Source organism: Eschscholzia californica, unplaced genomic scaffold, assembly GCF_041429995.1.
Source record: "Eschscholzia californica isolate CP2 unplaced genomic scaffold, dmEscCali1.0.p SCAF_2, whole genome shotgun sequence".
Lineage (NCBI taxonomy): Eukaryota > Viridiplantae > Streptophyta > Magnoliopsida > Ranunculales > Papaveraceae > Eschscholzia > Eschscholzia californica.
In genome coordinates this window covers 67,073,640-67,093,683 of record NW_028238309.1, presented here as the reverse complement: position 1 = coordinate 67,093,683, position 20,044 = coordinate 67,073,640, and the positions used below count along the sequence as shown (strand labels likewise).

Sequence of the window (20,044 nt, the reverse complement as noted above, 5' to 3'; positions counted from 1 at the left end):
GACTTGGTTCTCTATATTTTCAGTGGTTTGGGCCCTGAATATGGTCCTTTTGTTACCTTCATTACTACCCGCACTGAACGAGTTTCATATGCTGACTTACATGGCTATTTAATAAGCCAGGAACTTCGGTTGGCGGCTGAAATTTCTCATGCTCCTCTCAAATTGATTCACAGGCTCTTGCTGCGACGAAGGTAACCAATGATTTTTCGAATCGAAATTTCTCTAACACCTCTAATCATAACAGGAACAATAGAGGAGGACGGAGGAACAATAGAGGAGGACGAAGAGGTGGTCGTGGACATCGTTCATCTTACCACCACCAACAATCATCCTCTGGTGGTCGTTCCAACAATTTTTTGACCAATCCAGTGGTGTGTCAATATTGCAACCGTCCTGGTCATACGACTAACCAATGTCATCGACTAGCCGATGCTCTTCAAGCAAGTGCACCACAAGCCATGATAGCCGAGCACCGTCCTACTTCAGAAATTTTTTATCATCCGGACAGTGGCGCTTCCCACCATGTGACTAATGATCTCCGGAACCTTACTGTCCACTCTGATTTTGCTGGTCATGATGTTTCCCGTGTTGGCAATTGATCAGGTTTGGAAATCACTCATATTGGTAGTTCTTGTTTTGAGTCTTATCCTCATTGATTCAAGTTGAATAATGTCTTACGTGTTCCTTCCATCGCTAAAAATCTTTTATCCGTTCATCAATTTTGTCGTGATAACGATGTAACTTTTGAATTTACATCTGATTATTTTCTCATAAAGGACCGTCGATCGAGGAAAGTTCTACTGCAAGGACCACATAAAGATGGGCTTTACCATTTGACGTTCTCCACAACAAAATTCACTGCTACGTGTGAGAATAGTCCCACATGGGAGAATGGGTACACTTAACATGGTATCAGAGCTAGGCCCACACGTGATAGGCTTAAAAGCCACACGTGATAGGCTTAAAAGCCACACGTGCTCCACGTCATCCGTAAAGAAAAAAAGACACGTGTTAGGCTTAAAGAACGCCACACGTGAGGGAGCGTGTGAGAATAGTCCCACATGGGTAACTAGCAACCAAGAATATAAAGTATAGGTACTCTCCACTCATTGCCAATTGGTTTTGAGTTGGATGACCACAAACTTAACAACATGTATTAATCTTTAGTTCATTTATCTTAACATGAAAATAATTTAGATTGGATTTTGAAAGTGAAATCTCAGTATCAAAGAGTTCATCTTTTTTTATTTCGCCTTACGATAATCAATCCTAAAACTATTCACACCTCACTTCTTTTGAAACCAAAAGATTTTGAATAAGTGTAGTCCAACTATACAGCCATAACATGTATTTTGACATTTATAGATCAAATGCAGTTTTCTTAAGTAGGGGGTAGACTTCTAGGTTGAACTACTCTTTGTCAACAAATGTGATTTATTCAAGTTTATCAAAATTTCTAATTTAATTTTGTTTCTTTATACATTAGATAACTAAAAATCACAGAGGAAATTTTATTAATTAACATTTGTAACTATTTTTTGAGTAAATGAACATGAAAAATGGTTAGTAAACATTCAAATTTAACAAAAGATAATCTCCGTCAAGCCTAAAAAATGTTGCAAATGAACAATTGTAGAAATTCTTATCAAATGAGAAAGGTTTAAGGCTACATACAATAACTCGTCTCCCACTACTAAAATGTCAGGCAAGGGCCCTCGCAATATGGGAAATCACTTTCTTTATCGTTTGTCGGTGTTTTGGGAAACAATAGAGTAAGAAGGATATTTAGGGAAGTAGATGATACTTTTTATAGGCACCCATTTAGAAATGATCAGCGTAAGAGGAATCAATTTTAAGCCACTAGTTTAAGTCTCGCTCTCATTTGACCTAATCCGCCGATGCAAGAGTAGGGGTTGGAATTGGTCCGGGTCGGGCCGGTCGGGTTCATGTCACTCATCGGGTCGAGCCGGTCGGGCTTTGAAACTTTTTGTCCACTCGGTCTTTCGGATTTAATCGAGCGGGTTATTTAAAAACCTAGTGTCCACAACCTGTCCAAGTCCGTCAAACTTTTCGGGTTTTCGGATATCGGGCGGTCGAGTATAAAGTTTTCAACCAAGGCCGCCTCTGGATCTTGATATTGTATTGAGTCAGTTGGACGTGATGCTTGAGGAGGGTCTTCGGTTCGACGTGCATGGCTGCATGGTGGAGACCCGATCCAGTCGGGTCAGGTCTATATCCGTCATACTTAGTCAGAGCAGTTACGAGTGGTACAAATTGTTGAGATCATGAAGCTAGCGAAGGACAAGAACTACAGGAAGCTCGTGTGGCCTCATAAAGGGTTCACCAACCTTTGTAGCCGGCCCAAAGGATTATACAATCAAACAAGCTGCTAGGTTATTTATGAAGCATGTCTTAACATTGGGGTCGTGCGGTGTGCCTGCAAACATCCGTAAGTGACCCAGACCCAAGGTTCACGGGCAAGTCGTTACACAGATATAGTATAAGTTACTTGGTTCCGAGACTCTGAGAAATGCTTTTTCCACCAGTTTCAATCCTCATACCAATGCGCATGAACGCTCTAATATTACGTTCTCATAAAAAAAAAGAGTGGCGACTTGATTACAAGCCATCAAACATAAGCATACTTTAACAGTGAAGATGAATACGCAATCCATTGAGGTGATTACTTGAGGATGCCTAATCTTTGACATTAATATTATGGTGTTCTAGCTGGCAAGTTTCAAGGAAACAAAAAAACATATTAAGAAAAATCGCGATTTTAACTTCAAAATAAGCAAACTCCCCCTTCACATACCCTTCCCTTAAAAATACCTTCATTCTGATCCTTGGATGTTTCTTCCTCTTCTAAAGCACATTTAGGATCAATGTAAAAGTAACACTCATCACACTTATATGCCCATCCTTGACAAGCTTCTTCACATCCAAGGCACACGTACATATTCGTTCTACCTAGTTCAAGCTCATGTTCTTCGTGGAGCTTAAACTTCACTTTCTCTGGCCAATCCTTCCCCATTTCCGCAACCATTTCCTCCATCTCCTTCACTCGATTTTCATCAAATGGATATGATTTCGATCCAAAGAATAGGACTAACTCTTTTGCTTCTTTTAGTATAGTTCTTCCATTTGGTCCTACTGCTTCAAGGTGAGGCAGAAGACCAAAGTTTCGCAATTTATATCTTAATGACGCTTCTCTCTTGTCATTGTAAGGAAGAACTAACCATGGCATTTCAGAGTAGTATTCTTCAAACGATTTTTCGTCATTGTCAACCGAGACAAAGATTGTTTCAAAATCATTAGGATGCTCGGCTTTGATAGCATTGTATGCTTCGACGAGCTTCCGGGTGAAAACTACACATTGATGGCATGTCTTTCCCGAGAAGTAGAAGAGAACAGTTTTCCCCACGAGTTCAGTTACTTGAATCTGATGAAAAACACAAAGTCAGTGGTTGAAATAGCCATGTTAATAACTGTTGTTAAAGTCTCTTGTTAACGTTTTAACATGAATTTAGCACCGTTACTAAACCAAACCGACTTTTCGGGAACATGTGCAAACAAAACTAAAGATTGCATAAGAAAAAAATGATTCCAGTGAGATCTATTATGGAGGAAGTCTATGGAGGAACCCAAATCACCATTGATTCAAGAGAAGAACAAAAGTTGTTTTGCCTTTAAGTTATTTTGTTTTTAGATGTTATTGTAATGAGTAAAGTTTTATTGTATCAAACCATTGTACTTATCAATATCTTGATAAGTACATTGGTTTGAGGGGGAGTGTTAGAGAATAAAGTGTCATATGAGTCATGTTAGATAGTCCCACATTGGATGGCTATTATTAGTGTTGGTTCCTATATATAAAGGCTTCATATGTAATAGCTAAGAACTTATCCAACTATCAATACAACACTTCTCCCTCTCATATCTTTTTTCTTACATGGTATCAAGAGCTTATAAACTCTAAAGAGTTAGATCCTTGGGTTTCTGATTAACCGGCGGCGGTAGTCCGTCAATGGCTACCGTCCGCCGGAGTATTGCCGGAATATTATCTAGTTTTCTTTTTTCTATGAAATAAATTAGTTTTTTTTTTTAGTAATTATTAGTGTTGGTTCCTACATATAAAGGCTTCATATGTAATAGCTAAGAACTTATCCAACTATCAATACAACACTTCTCCCTCTCATATCTTTTTTCTTACATGGTATCAAGAGCTTATAAACTCTAAAGAGTTAGATCCTTGGGTTTCCGATTAACCGGCGGCGGTAGTCCGTCAATGGCTACCGTCCGCCGGAGTATTGCCGGAATATTATCTAGTTTTCCTTTTTCTATGAAATAAATTAGTTTTTTTTTTAGTAGTCAAGTTTAGTTTCAAAGATTTTGATTCTTCATGTAAGTCTTTAACAAAGTATGGTTTTCACCATTAAAAGTTTGAAGGTTTGAAGATCAACTTCTAACTCTTAGATCTATCTATCCCTACTTGTTAATAGTAGGAGATGAAGAGTAAAGCAAACAACTATTTTTGTTCAACTTTCATGGTGGTATCTTTTTAAAACTCAAACACTATTCTCCCTCTCATTTTAAAACTCAAATACTAACCCTCTTATTTGTTATAGTTCAACAAGTCATCTTTTCACTCCAATGACCTTAAGAAATGATTCATGGCTTCATTTTCTCATTTTCTACCGTTTTGATCTCTGATTTTCTCATTTTCTCATGGTGGTCTGTGATTTTGTTTATGAGAGCAATGTGCTGGTTTATCCTCTTTAAAAAAAAAAATCTCTATCTTTCACAACATTTCTTTTCTTGAGAGGCCATCTTTCATTGAGCTCTCTGAATTTCATTTCTTTCATTTTATCCATTCAACAATGGAGTCTTCTTCCTTAAGTTCCACTCTCAACTCCTCTTCTTTCTCTCTCAAGCATATATCATCTTTCTTTTATTTTCTTTTTCTTTCATTCTTATCTTCAATTCCAAACACCTCCCCTGTTCTAAAATCTCTCTATCTTTAACAACAACACAAATAGAAGTGGTTCCAGATTTCATCTCTTTAATATCATTTCTTTCCTAACTTTTCATCTCTATCACCTTTATTTTGCTGGATTTGTTTATGTTGTTTTTCGATTTGCCAAAACCTTTTCTTGGATTCATGTATGGCAGCTTACCCAAAAGTTGGAAGCAAATTCTTCCATCACAAACCTTTCTCAAAATCCCTTTCTCTCTCTATAACTGTAACATCCCATGTTTTCAAGTTTAGTTGAGGGATTATTTGACATTTGGGTCAAATCAAAACAGGGGCTAAATTAGTAAAACGTCCAAACTGGGGGGGTATTTTGCAATCGGGACAAAACCAAGGACGAAACTGAGATTTCGCGAGACTTCGTAAAAGAAAGAAAAGAATCCGAATTTTCTTTTTTCTCTGTTCGATCATGTCAATTGGTTTAGGGTTTGAGGAGTATTCGTCAGATACATCTCGAAAAATAATGAAGTTTGTTTGGTCACGTGGAAAGATCGGACATAGGTCGGCTATCCTTTCGTATTCGAAATTCTTTTTCGGTATCGAATTAAGAGAGATCCGTATACCTTATTCTTGGTTAATTATGGGAGAAAAACGTAAAAGAAACAGTTAAATCAGGGTTCATAAGGTAACTAGTGAGACTTGAATTAGTGGAACATCATTATGGAGGGGCTTATGTATAAAGTCTATGTAAATGGAAGACTTAAAATTAATTAAGTAGCATGGCCACTTCTAATGGAGACATGTGGCACCCAAGATGTTTTTGTTGGTTTAAAAGAAAACCAATTTTGTTGCCTTGCATGCAGAGGGGGTTTTAAATGGTCCCACGTCACCCCATCCATTTCCACCCATTTAATCCCAAAGTGATTTCCATACACAGCAATAGTGAACCGTGAGAATGAAAAGTGAGATTTTGGCCGTAAATGGTTCCGAAATTTCCGTCGTCAATTTCTTCGCACTCGATTGTCGGAATTCAATGAAATTTGTTTCAGGTAACTCTAATCGACTTATTCTACATATCTATCCGTTCAGAATTTTCAATTTCGTTCGTATTTGGTGGATTTATGATGGTTATTTCGATAACTGTATAGTTATACTAATTTCATTTGGGATCGAAATTTGGAGCTATTTAGACAATTATTATTCGATTTCTTCTAATGATTTATGTTCAGGATCATGTTTAGAATGTTATGGACTATTTTGGGGTGATCATATATAGACGAGGTGCTGCCGAATTATTTTACGACTCAAATTTCAGATTTGGACTAGTTTTTGGAATAAATTTGAATAGAGATAGTTACCCGAATTTATCATATTTTATATAAATGGACAATTTCGGTTATAGATTTATATTATAAAGTTCATTATATGATTTGTCAGCTTATGAAGACTCTAACATGAAAAATAGAATTTATGGGAAGTCGGTTGGTCGGTTGGTATGCATTTCAAGTATTCAGTGGACTTGGTTATGAAAGTTAGAGATCGATTCGACAGATACTTGAAGTCTTCCGAATTTAGCGAATTTGCTTTTAAGTTTTCATGGTTTTGTTTTAATGATTCTTTTTATTTACGAAGGTTCTTAGTAAGAACCTAATGCTTCTATTCGATTTTTGGTTATTCTTCCTTATCCCAGAGTATGCGAATGAGGAGGAATAAGGTCATCTGGTAGGCGGGAGTCTTTGGTGATGCAAGGACTGAGGTAGGGGTTCTGAATCCTTTATCCAGCATGGTTTTATAGATAATGAATATGCTAGATTCTATAGTTATATATGCGCCATTATAACTAGAGTTTAGGTAGCATGAAACTCGATTTATGTGATGAATTGAAATATGGTTGAATGGTTTTACTGAGATATGAGAAATGCTTTTGAACAGTTTTTACTGTGATTGCAAACTACTTGGGATTTTCTTGTATGTACCCGACTGCGGATTATGTCAACCTACGGGCACGTAGCCATTGAGGGTAGGATGACATGTGGACACGGTTGTGATCCGTGTGAGACCGGTGAGGTGGGCGACACTAGTCATGAGACCTGTGGGAGTAGAGTGCTTCACTTGCTGGCCATTGGTGCTTGTGCCTCCAGCTCGAGGCTCAGGGCCGTACACCCTGACCGCTCGCCTGGGAGGTGACATTGATTGGGAATCCCTCTGCTTTGTGGCGATATGACTCTTGGTTGTTCCACTTCCGTGTTTGATAAGATAATGATTTGAATGAGAAAATGAGTTTCGAGATTGAATGAGAATATTTGTTTTGAGATATGAACGTAACTGATTTTGAAAGATTGCATTAGATGCATGACAGGGTACCGAAGAGAATGAGGTTCAGGTCCTTCCATGGGTATTGGGGGACGGTTCTCTTATTCGAACTCGGTGATCAAAAACGTATTTAGATACTTAAGGTATATATGTATCATGAGGTAAACTCTTCAATGATTGCGGAGTCCCTTAGTGGGAGAGGGACTTACCGGCTAGGGGTAAGTCTCTTTCTCGAGGAGACGTAGTGCATTAGCTAGTGCCATAAATGGGCTGGTACTATCTAACGCACTCTAGGTTCTCCTGAGGAACTCTCCTCTTATTGGGAGGGCACCATGGGTGGGCAGCTAATCACTGCTATTGCTTGCTAGATTAAGGAAAATGGTTTTGTATATAGTATATATGGTAACTGGTTTGATAACTCGTTTTGTCATGATGTTTACAACTTATTAAATGAACTTTTGAAAACGTGATGGCTTTTGGATTGGTCTTCTACCAGAATAACTCGTGTCGGTGAGTATTCTGACCCCCTACCAGTTGTTAGTGTGCAGGTTCTTGTCGTAGCCTCGAGGCGGAGTTGTTTTCCAGCCGGTGATCTTGTCTGACGAGGCTAGTAGTGTTGCGTCGTTTTCTATGGTCTTGCGTATATGGTTTTTCGTTATTTTAAAGTTATGTAGTTATTGCAGAACCGAACTCGAATATGTATATATATAACACTTAGAGTTGTTTATAAGTTGTATCTATGTGTAAGAGGCTTTTGTAGTTCTTTTTATGGTTCGGGTTTCGACCCGAAGTTGTGTTGAGTTTGTTTAGCTTCCGCTTAATAGTTTATTCTTGTTTATGCGAATGTATGGTTTGCATGACAGGTTTTGCAGGTGCGACCGGTTCGATTTACAGAGGAGACTCTGCCGGATTTTAGTCTCGTCTGTGAATTGCCGGAGCATGGTCGTGTCTATTTTGGGACACGGGGCGTCACAATAACTCTCTCTACTCCACTTTTCTAAATGAAAAACCCAGAATCAACATGGGATTTTATGATCAAATTCCAAAAGTAAGTAATGGTTTTTGGTATAGATTTAAAAATTAAAACAGCACCATTAAGATGGGAGAAATGGATATAAAGAGTAATTAGATTTGGAGCAAAAAAAAAATGGAGATTGGTTGTTCGAATATGTTACTGATTAAATGAGAATGGATATGTTTGAGTGTTTTCTTATTAGTGCAAGAACTCAGAATGGTATTGGTTTGATGATGAGTTGTTAAATAATGGAAGTGATGTACAAGAGATGATGGTGCCATTATTTTGTAACAGAGAAAGAAAGTGAAAGTGGGTTAGGGTTTCAACTTCTATTCCCTTAGTAGATGGGTGCCCGTAAAATTTCGGGTACAAAGGTTTAAAGATGGTGGGCTTCTCCACTTATGTGCTCTTAAGAATGATGCTATCTAGATATTCTTGGTGTTTTCAAAAAAAAAAAGAACTGTGGTGCCTATATCTTGGTGTGATGATGTGTTTCGAGTGTGCCTCTAAAATCTTTTTCATACTTTACCTTTCTCACTCTAAATTTCTTACAAATCTTTCTTCTTAAAGCCCAAATGGGCCAAGCTATTATTAAGCTTTTCTTTTCTCTCTCAAGTCCAAATGGGCCAAGCTTTTAAGCTTCTCTCTTTCAACTATTTCTCTTTCAAGCCCAAGTGGGCCAATCTATTATGTTTTTCTCTTTTCTCTTTCAAGCCCAAGTGGGCCAATCTATTATGTTTTTCTCTTTTCTCTTTTAAGCCCAAGTAGGCTAAACTTTTCTCTCTTTTCATCTTTCTTTCTCATTCTCAAGTGGGCCTAGCTATCATGCTTCATCTTTCTTGTTTAAAGCCCAAGTGGGCCAAAACTACAACTAATCTACATCTTATTTACTTCAAGCACACTCATTAAAGCAACACCAACATTAGTAGTAAGAATTTGAAGCATCATCAAGGGAAATCTATTCAAACTCATGGTCTTCCACACTTGCAAGTCCCATTAGTTTGAGGGGGAGTATTATGGAGGAAGTCTATGGAGGAACCCAAATCACCATTGATTCAAGAGAAGAACAAAAGTTGTTTTGCCTTTAAGTTATTTTGTTTTTAGATGTGATTGTAATGAGTAAAGTTTTATTGTATCAAACCATTGTACTTATCAATATCTTGATAAGTACATTGGTTTGAGGGGGAGTGTTAGAGAATAGAGTGTCATATGAGTCATGTTAGATAGTCCCACATTGGATGGGCTATTATTAGTGTTGGTTCCTATATATAAAGGCTTCATATGTAATAGCTAAGAACTTATCCAACTATCAATACAACACTTCTCCCTCTCATATCTTTTTTCTTACAAGATCATAGTCTCTTGTTACTATGTCGCACGGAACCAATCTTCTCAAGTTCATGTTGTTAATGTTTGACCTATTGGTGTAAACTAGACCAGGCTACTCGGGCGAGGCCAAGCTTCGTAAATGTGGGGTCAGCCTAGTCCGATGAACACCGCTATTTTATTCGTGGCTCTTAAACAAACAAGGAATTAGAACCATACCTTGTTACCATCTTTGCCAAGAACAAAGTCAAGTTCATCTAAAACAAGAAGTGACTCCAGTGTCTGTGTTTCCATTCTCAACTTCTCAACCTCATCCAATTCCAACAACTTTTCAGTAGAAAATGGGTATGCTTCAATTCCATGAAGAAAAATGTAATTTGATGCATCGGAAGTGAGAGTTTTTCCATCTTTATCAATAACAGCTGTTGTTGGCATTGCTTGAAGTTCAAAATAGTCGATAATTTCGTCTTCACATTTGTCTTCAAATGGCAGAGCAAGCCATGGCATTTCCATGAAATTATTTTTGAACGATTCTTCATCAACATCCATACTAATAAGTATAACTTCAAATTTTTCTCCCTTCTCTTTTAGTTTTTCGTACATTTCTATTAGGATTGGCTGAAATTGATGGCACGATCGGTACTCCTTTATAGCAAAGTAAAATGCTACCATATTTCCTTCTAGTTCTGATACTAGAACCTGCCATATATCATAATAAATAAATTTACTAAAAAAAATCTTTTAACTAAATAATATGGAGAACCAAAACCGAAAACAAAAATTCTATTCGTCCCTCCATTTTTGTCCATCTTTCGGCCCTCCGCTGATTTGGCAACATATAACTGGAGTATATTTTCTCACTATTCTCTCTTCAGTTGCTCCACACTCAAGTGATATGGCACCACATCAGCAGAGGGCTGGGCAGGGACCAAAATGGAGGGACGAATAGAATTTCTGTTAGAGTACAAGGATCGAGATGAATCGAGATCCGAAGATATCCGTATCAACCGTCCAAGATATATGAAGATATTATTTGTACTTATCCTAGATAAAACCTAGGAAAATAAGATACCCAAATCACTCTATAAATAGAATCGACCTCCATGTATTTTATAGAATTTATGGGCTTATGGTCCAAAAAACTACTCCTAAACACACATTTAGTTCACCCTAATCCTAATATAGGGTATTAAACCAAATTAATAATATAAATAGAAATCTAGTCTAATTGGGTCCATCTCTATACAAAACATATAACTCTAAGTTTCCTTTTAAATTAAAATATCAATAATGCCCTTGTATATGTTACAAATCCGTTTTTTGAATATCAATTTCCAAAAATTTGGTTCTCTATTTTATCTCCCACTTTCTCTCTCCAATCTCCTCCATAACAGAAATCATATATTCGCTCTATCTAAAACCGAATCCCAAATCCTTTTTCTCTCTATCTAAAACCGTAACCCTAATGTGATTCATAAAAGGTTTTTCATCCTCCATTTTTGAAGATCGAACTCTTCTTCCAATCTATTTCACCAGCTCAATCCACAATCATTTATTAATCATTCCTTCATCAAATTACCAGGTTCGTATTCATCTTTCTGTTTAATATTTGATTAATCTTTCGAATTTCATCGTCATTGAATCATGTTCGTATTCATGAGAAGCTCGACATATCCAGTAATAGTTAAAGTATCAAGATTCATCTTTCTCTTTTATGATTTCATCATCATCTTTAAAGTTATCCATGATTTTCAATATAATATGGTTCATCTACTTCGTTTGATCTTTTCATCTGTATAATCTTTAAGTCATCTTCATTATTATAAATTTTCTCTCACTAAGATCTATAACTGATTTTGTGATGTTAATGTTTAATCCATGTTTACAATCCGTGTCTTCATGTATTATGTTACTTTTCAGTAGTTTTAGGTTACAGATTTTGATTTTTAGAACATCTGTAATAATCAGATCAAGATATCCGTACCATTTTTGAACCAGAGAAGATTCTGCATGATTTTGTTGTAACAGAATGTAAACGATGTGTAATTTACAAGAAATTATATGTAATATACAAGAAATTATGTGTAATTTACTGAACATAACACATATTATTTCACATCAAAGTAACCTTCTTATTCAAACTAAAATTCTGTTTGTATCAAACACAAGATGAATTTTAATAATAAATTTTACATAATTTACTATATTATACATGTCGTTTGTTACAGATTTTAAATTATAATACCTTTACCAAACATTATGTGTAATTTATTACACATAACACATTTAATTTCACATAACAATAGCCTTCTTATTTAATCTAAAGTTATGTTTTTATCGAACAAACGATAAAATTTATTAAACAGTATATGTTCATATACTTTATAGCATTTTACGTTGTATATTTTTATAAATGATACATATTGTTGACAATTATTTACATATTTGTTTTGTAATTTAGCTGTTACCGATGGAAATTCCTACAGAATCATCCAACGTAGGGAAGAAGATAAAACTAAAATCTGATGGTTGGGATAAAATCTTTACTGAAATTGGTCAGTTGTTTCCTAGTGGTGCTAAAACATTTCGATTCGCCCTTCAACAGTACAATATCAACACTGGACATGATTTCAAGTTTGTCAAGAATGATTTAAAGCGTGTAACTGTTGTTTGTTGAATGACTCAAATAGTTGAGAAGATATAACAGTGTACCTGTGTAAAAAACATTAAGTTCTGGTATAAATAATGTGAACCATTGGATAAATTACGTTGTAAACATGACAAATGATGGTTCCCTCATCATAAATAACACATAATTTGATGGGTGATTATGTATGAGTAAAAAATGAAAACAAATGTTACTGTAATGTTCGTAAATAGTACATAGTTTATGAACATATTTCATGTAAATAAACCTGCAAATATATGTTGAGTAAGAACAATGTATAATTCATTACAGTCAAATAATAGTGATACAACCAAAATCGTACATAATTTATAACACAAAATCATATATTTGTACATAACATAAGCAAGTGTATGAAAAATTACAGGGGTGTGCTTCGATTTCTAGGGTTTTGATGGTTTTTCGTTAGGATCATTTTGATGAGAGAGAAAATATACTCTTTCTAAATCTGAAAGTTAAGTGAGAGAAAGTGATATATACGTTATGTATATTAACCCCCAAATCACGCTAAATTGATCCTAGAAAAATTCGAATCGATCCGAAAAGATGGAGTTTTGATTTGGTTTCCAAATTTAAAAGGATTAGAGAGAAAATTGATTTGGAAAATATCCGTTATTCCTATTTAATGACCGAAATCACGCTACAAATAAGCTGTACGAATCTCGGTCCGACATCTATTAAAAAAGCAACGGGAAATCAACATGGGATATGGACGGAAATCTTTTGTATTTAATAAGGGTTTTATGTCCGAAGTGCTAAAAGACTAAAAACCCATTTTATGGGAAGATTGGACCCTAAACCTTTTTTGAACATTATTTTGGACCTTGTACCCATGGACCCTTTTTTATATTGAATTGAGTTGAGTTGCATTGAGTCTTCGATTTATAGAGTGATCTGGGTATCTTATTTTCCTAGGACTCTACCTAGGATAAGTACAAATAATATCTCTATATATCTTGGACGGTTGGTACAGATAGATACCTTCGGATCTCGATTCATCTCGATCCTTGTACTCTAACAATTTCTCCAAAACAAAACATTTAAATATGTAATGTTTGTGTTCATACCAAAAAAAGTAATTTAGAAATACTGAGAGAAAATACAAAAATTATATTCTTGGTTACTGAAGTATTTGTTTTTCGACCTAGAACTATTCTTCTATAATCAATTAAAAATCATACGACGAGAGAAAAAAATAATTGAGAGAGAGAGATAGGATGGATGTACCTTGTCACCATTGTTACGGATAAGAAAGTCTCTATCCTCGGTAACGAGAAGAGATCTTAGATCTTTACCCTCTGCCATTACTGTAGCTAAAATTCTTTCTCTCTTCTATATCTCCCAAAACCAATTTTTTTTTCTATGTAATGTTTGTGTTCATCCCAAAATTTCCTGTTGAAAACCCTCAGTCTAAAGAAAAAATAGTATGTGAAATTACCCTTAATTAGGTAAGAAAATCACAAAATTCAGACAGTGCCTGGTCCGGTCTCTTAGTAGGGCCACCACTGTTTAAAGCAAATTTGTGGACGAAATATTTTTTTTGTAAAGATATAATCTTTTGGGAATCATTAATAAGATTTGATTTACTTAAAAAATTTACTCGAAACGGTTTAGGAATGATATTTCGGAAAAAGAAATCTAAAATGATTTTGGGAATAATTTGTAAGGAATGACTTAATAAATAAGTTTAGGAAAGATTTTCTTGAATGAGTTTTCAAAATAATTCTTAAGAAATACTTTTTGGAAATAAATGATTTTGAAAATAATTTATAGGACATTTAAGTAAATAAGTGTACAAAAGATTTTTGGAAATGATTTTAGGAATGACTCTTTGAGAATCATTAGTAAGATATGATTTACTTAAATAAGATTATGAATGATTTTTTGGAAAAAAAATTTGGGAATAATAAATAGGGCATTATTGATATAAATAAATTTAGGAAAGATTTTCTAGAACGATTTTTTTGAAATGATTTTAGGAATGACTTTTTGAGAATAATTAATAGGGCATGATTTAAATAAATAAGAATAGGAAAGATGTTTGGAAATGATTTTTATGAATGAATTTTTTCTTGGAAAGATCATTTGGAAAGAAATTTTAATTCAATTGCTCCTAAACTTAAGGATTCTAGCAAACTAATTTATTTTTGCCCATCAAAAACTCTTTTTTATAGAAATAAATTTTCAAGCTAATTTTAAAAAGAGAAATTCAAAATAGATTTTTCAAAATTCATGGAATATTTTTTAAACATAAGAAGGAAAAAAAGGGCCAAGCTCGGACTTTTGTCGGATCGGGCCTGACTCGTCGGGCACAAAACAGAAGCCTAGCCCGAGACTGGGAAAGAACTTGAGTCGGCCTGATCCGTTGGCCAATCCCGAACCCAACATGTGCCGATCCGGTCTTTTAAACAACATTAATGTTAATATTAGTGGTTGTGATGGGCGCTGCTAAAAGCATCCGCCCAAAATACTATTAGGGGTTGGGGCTATTAGCGGAGGCCCTGACCCACTTCTCTAACCAAAAGTCTGGAAGTTGATGTGATTGGTTGCTTCTACAGTTTCACCGGATTTCCGCCAATAACTGGTAGTTCAGTTAGTTAGTTCATTATTCTGCAATACAGAGGTCCCAAGTTCGATCCACTGGAAGTGCAAACTTAGAGAATATTGAACTTGAGTTATTATTCGTATAAAGGGAAAATGGTTGTTTAGGTTAATATATTATTAATAATAACTAAAAAAGCATGTAACATTATGTATTAACTAAGAGTTGTCAAAATAACATGGGTATTGATGTATAAGGTTAAAATAAGGGTTAATTCCATTTTGCCCCCTAAAGATGACCAACTGACCAAAATGGCCCCTAAAAAATGACCAGCTTCTAATTTAGCCCTTGTTTTCATTTTTCCGTCCATTTTTCCGTTTGTCATTAACTGCTCTTTACTTACATTACCAATTTACCCTTCTTCTATTTACTTTTCCTTATTTATTGTCAGATATGAAAGAGAGGGTTATTGGAGAGTGAAACTACACATTCACTTTAGTCCTAACTTTTCTCTCACTAAAACTTTTTCTCCATTACTGTTCAAGAATCAAATTGTCTATTCCTAACTTTCTCTCACTAAAACTATTGACCAGGGAGATCGGAACGAGGATCTGGTAAGAGATGTTTTTCGAGTCCATGAACGGCATAAAAAACCTTCAAAACAGCAACAGCTGGACCAACTACTTGATCAATGTGGCCTCGCTGCTGGACCAACTGCTTGATCAATGTGGCCTCCTACTTCAGTCAGAGCATCTTTATGCGCTCTAATTGGACGAACAACAGCTTCTAGAGTTGGTAATCTCTAGATAATTTCTTCTAATCTTGGCCCAGTTTTCTCCACTGCAAAGCCAAGAGCTTTTGATTTTTCCAGCTAATCTTCAAAGATTTCCTAGCTGATAATAGATTCTCTAATCTCTTCATTGTTGATGCCATTCTAAAAAGAAACCCTAAATCTAGTAATCACACACCACTCAAGGCTAATCCAAAATGAAAACCCAAACCCTAAAATGAGTTTTTGAACACAAAAATTTGCTTCACACAAAAAATCCAAACTCAAAGTGATACTCTGAAGTCAGTAAGTACTAAGTTGAATCAATATTCCACATTTTGCATGGATTTGTATCTTATAAGTTCTAATCTTGGATTCATAGAAAGGGGAAAAAGTAAATCAACCAGGACTTACTGAGAAATCAAATTCCATTTTTCTAACCAAACTTCACCAACTGAAGTATAATAACAACAATAATAATCATAATCAAACCAAACACAACCACAACCACCAAACTAGTACTAAAAGATGTCAAAAATGAAAAGCAACCAAAAGAACGATCGAAATAAGTAGAGACAAAGAGAGAGAAAAAACTCACACTTTATGGGTTAAGAAAGAGAATAATTAGGGCTTTGATTATAGGTCTCCGTCTTAAGGGATTCGAATCGAGTTCTTCTTAGTTGTGTGTAGGCCTTAAAATTCTGAATCAAAACCAATTCCTTTGGTATATAGAAGTGTGAAACAAAAAGTGGAGAACCCTAAATCTGAAAGACAAAAACGGGAACCACTTTTTACTAAACTAGCTAGTTTATACAAAGTGCATGACATTAAAACTCCATCTTTGTCTTTTTCTCTCTAAAGAGATGGTCAAGAGTTTTAGTGAGAGAAAAAGTTAGGACAAAAGTGAAATGAGTGTATTTAGAGAGAGAAAGTAAAGAGATGGTCAAGAGTTTTAGTGAGAGAAAGTTAGGAATAGACAAATTTGATTCTTGAACGGTAATGGAGAAAAAGTTTTAGTGAGAGAAAAAGTTAGGACTAAAGTGAATGTGTTGTTTTTCTATCTAATAACTCTTTCTCTCTCATGTCTGACAATAAATGAGGAAAAGTAAATGGGAGAAGGGTAAATTGGTAATGTAAGTAAAGAGCAGTTAATGGCAAACGGAGAAATAGACGGAAAAATGAAAAAGGGGGCTAAATTAGAAGCTGGTCATCTTTAGGGGGCCATTTTGGTTAGTTGGTCCTCTTTAGGGGGCTAAAATGGAATTAACACTTAAAAATAAAATGAGAAATTATTAATAAGATCATTTTCTAATTTTCTAGTTCCCAAAATACCCTTTCCTACTTAAACTCTCCCTCTCTTAAAAACTTGATAAATTTTTAGGGTTTTTTTGTTCTTTCTTCTTCTCGACTCTTCTTCATCTCTCTCTTAAAAACCTGATAATCTTTTCTTTCTCATATTGTAATATTGATGGCTCGTGAAATCCTAGATTGTTATGAATATTGTTTCAATGATAACCAGAGATTATGAGTTGGTATGACACCCAAAACTCTGAGATTACCGAAGAACGACGAACTGCTTCTTTCTGGTTGTGGTTCACTGCTTGGTGTTGGAAAAATTGTCGTTTAAGTTGAAATGGAAGATGGAAAATAATCGAGAATAAAATAACATTGATCACTAGACTTCAAAGCTCGATAAATCGATTCTTTTAGATAGTAATTCGCCCCCTTCTGGTATGAAATCACGAGTACACAACGGGTCAGGAATTATGCCTTCAGGATACGATGAAGTCCTTCAACAACTGCTTGGTTCAAAGTATGTATGCTTTGACCAAGACCAAGAACACACTGTAATATAGATAACTGATAATGCCAAAGAAAACCGACTTCAAATTCGACAAATAATTTGTGTAAACAAATACCCAAGATAAACATTCACACTTGATATGGAGTAAAAGATGTGAGCAAGAGAGAGAGAGAGAGAGAATTTCGTTGGATTATTGTCCCTGAAAACCAAACTGATGAGAATCAATTTATAGATTAAATGAGATACCATTGTATCCCATCACATGGGATGTATCTCATCACTTTTGAATTTCAATGGATATACCCATTCAATCTTTACTGTTCAAGGCCAAGGCCCTTGTGCTTAGTTAGCCAACTCCCTCCAAAATCTCATCAATTAATTTTTGAAAAAATTCCAACACTTAGGGATGTACACGGAAGACAATATGGAAGCAATTTATGGTATTCTTTATCCTAGTTAAATCTTCATTGTTATTGATCGTTTTCGGTGTTGTTTATCAAAATGGTTTTGAGTTAAACACTTCTTCTTCCTGTAATTGCAGAACCAGATGAGGACTGACTGGTTGATCATTCCATCGTTGAAGCATTTGCACAAGGTGGTCGAACGTGCATAGCTTCGAGGTTTTATCCGACAAAAGCTATATACGGAGCAACAAGAGTGTTCTTATTCAATAATGCTACTGAAGGAACAGTAACCGCATCTCTTAAGATATATGAACTGAATTCTGCATTCATTCGACCATATCATTTGTCGGAGTAGCCCAAGAAATTTTGAGTAGGTTATATGGTCTTTTTGTCATGCTACCTATCATTCTCATTCCTTCAGTCATCTTTAGTTTTGTGTTCATTAAATCTAGCCATTCTTGGTTGAGTTGATGCATTTTCTCTTGTAATTTTGCCTCGATTTCCATTCCAAATCGTTAGGCATCTTGCATCTATTTGGCCTTTATTGAGAACAATTAATGAAACAATTTCCTTTTATTATTTCCTTTGAAATTTCTACTTACAGGAACATGATTTCAATCTATCTTCCTGCTACTAATAATTGAATTGGGTTTTAATCCATAGTAGTCCTCGACTCTGATACCACATGTAATGTCCCAAGTCTTATCTTTGGAGAAATCAATTCATCTTGTTCGTCAAGCCAATCGCTCATGTTTTAAACCATAGGCTTATCCTCGTTTTATTTACACCTAGCTATCAACCTGCCATTCTTGACATATATTCATGTCATAAGCTAGCTCAGTTTTTTTAATTTTATATTATATTTGGCGGAGAGAACATGGGTATTTAGACATTCGCTTGATCGATAAATGGTTGGCTAGATTGATTAGTTAAGTTGAAGTTATGGTTGAAAAAGTTGTTGATTTAGTTCCTATATGAAAATTAGTAATGGGTGTACCAAGATTTAGGTTCAAATGATGTATTCAGATGTTTTCTTATTGAATTTCAAAAACATTTACGTTTTATATGATGAATGATGAAATCAATTCCATACTCAAGGTTTCTTAGATACATACTCTTATTTTATATTCTCGATTTGCAAATTGAGTTTGCAAGATATCGAACTCAAGATGATATTCTCCAAAGCTTGCAAATCATGTTTGCAATCTATATTTTGCAAACACAATTTGCAATTTACAATTGGTGGTTGCCATAATGCCTTGTTGTCTTGTTGAAATTAAAAATTTGAACAATGAAGTGCCAAAGTGGGAATGTGGGATTCGTGGAAACTCGTGGTGGAGTGGAGTTACTGTTGATTGTTGAGATGTGTTAATTTAGGGGTTGTGATTAATTTAGGAAGTAATGGAAAGGGAGGGAAAAAGATTTTGGGGATGGGCAGCCTACATAAGGCTTATGTTTTAAAAAATGTGGACTTGAATTGTGTTTTAAAATGTGGGCCATTAGCTGTTTTAAAAATTTTGGGGGCTCTCAAATTCTATCTAACATGTTATAAGATCTGGGGATGCTTTTGAAATTTTTTATTGAAATGTGACCCCTATTGTGTGGTGGCCCAAAGCGAGGCTTTGCCTGCTTTGGGCCCAGGGCCGGCCCTGATTATTCACCCTCAAACATTAAGTATAGTTCATGCCCATCCTCGCTTTGGGCCCAGCATCGGCCCTGATTATTCACCCTCAAACATTAAATATAGTTCATGCCCATTTGAAAATGATCTTGAGGCCACCTGACTCTAATCCAGTATTTCATATGTAAAACTATATTACACGTATATTTTTCATAATTTAATTTCTTCATAAACTTAATCTGTTACGCCACACACTTTTTATAACCATCTACTCTCCAAAAATTTTGTCTTTGTTTTATTTTCTTTACGTAGCGTTACATATGTTATCAACTTAAATACTTAACTCTATTTTTTATAAGTGAAAGCATATGACTGATTTCGGATTCCCACTGTTTTCCCACCCTCAAGTGGGAGTGTCATCTTTTAAAAAAAAAAAGTGGGAGTGTCAAAGCATATAGCTGCTGGTACAGAGTCACGTGATGATGTTCCTTTTTTTTTTTTTTTTTATGTTGAAAGAGTGATGATGTGACTTAGCCATGAATTATTGTACATGATAGCAATAATTGAGCTTAAATGGGAGCCTACTTTTGTT

The 20,044-nt window shown here is 35.3% G+C and overlaps 1 protein-coding gene and 1 long non-coding RNA gene across 3 annotated transcripts; one reads left to right on the top strand and one right to left on the bottom strand.

The window, feature by feature from the left end:
- Positions 1 to 2,677: 2,677 nt before the first annotated feature.
- Positions 2,678 to 18,638, bottom strand: LOC147560567 (putative nucleoredoxin 1). The gene is made up of 5 exons (XM_086659294.1): positions 18,632 to 18,638; positions 17,018 to 17,048; positions 13,540 to 13,606; positions 9,846 to 10,325; positions 2,678 to 3,442 (listed from the first exon to the last, which is right to left on the bottom strand). The coding sequence occupies exons 1-5, from the start codon at positions 18,636 to 18,638 to the stop codon at positions 2,786 to 2,788; spliced, it is 1,242 nt and encodes a 413-aa protein (XP_086515420.1). The 3' UTR covers positions 2,678 to 2,785.
- Positions 5,772 to 8,054, top strand: LOC147560568 (uncharacterized). 2 transcript variants are annotated; one of them, XR_015234825.1, is made up of 3 exons: positions 5,772 to 6,021; positions 6,663 to 6,728; positions 7,820 to 8,054. It is a non-coding gene; the product is annotated as an uncharacterized LOC147560568 (long non-coding RNA). The 2 variants fall into 2 exon arrangements; XR_015234824.1 differs by lacking the exon at positions 5,772 to 6,021 and having other exon boundaries at positions 6,657 to 6,728.
- Positions 18,639 to 20,044: the final 1,406 nt, after the last annotated feature.

Coding starts and splice junctions, on each gene's coding strand:
- LOC147560567 (XM_086659294.1), bottom strand. Junction 13,607..17,017: donor GAAGAGTCGAGAAGAAGAAA/GAACAAAAAAAC, acceptor AATGGCAGAGGG/TAAAGATCTAAGATCTCTTC. Junction 10,326..13,539: donor TCCGTAACAATGGTGACAAG/GTACATCCATCC, acceptor GATATATGGCAG/GTTCTAGTATCAGAACTAGA.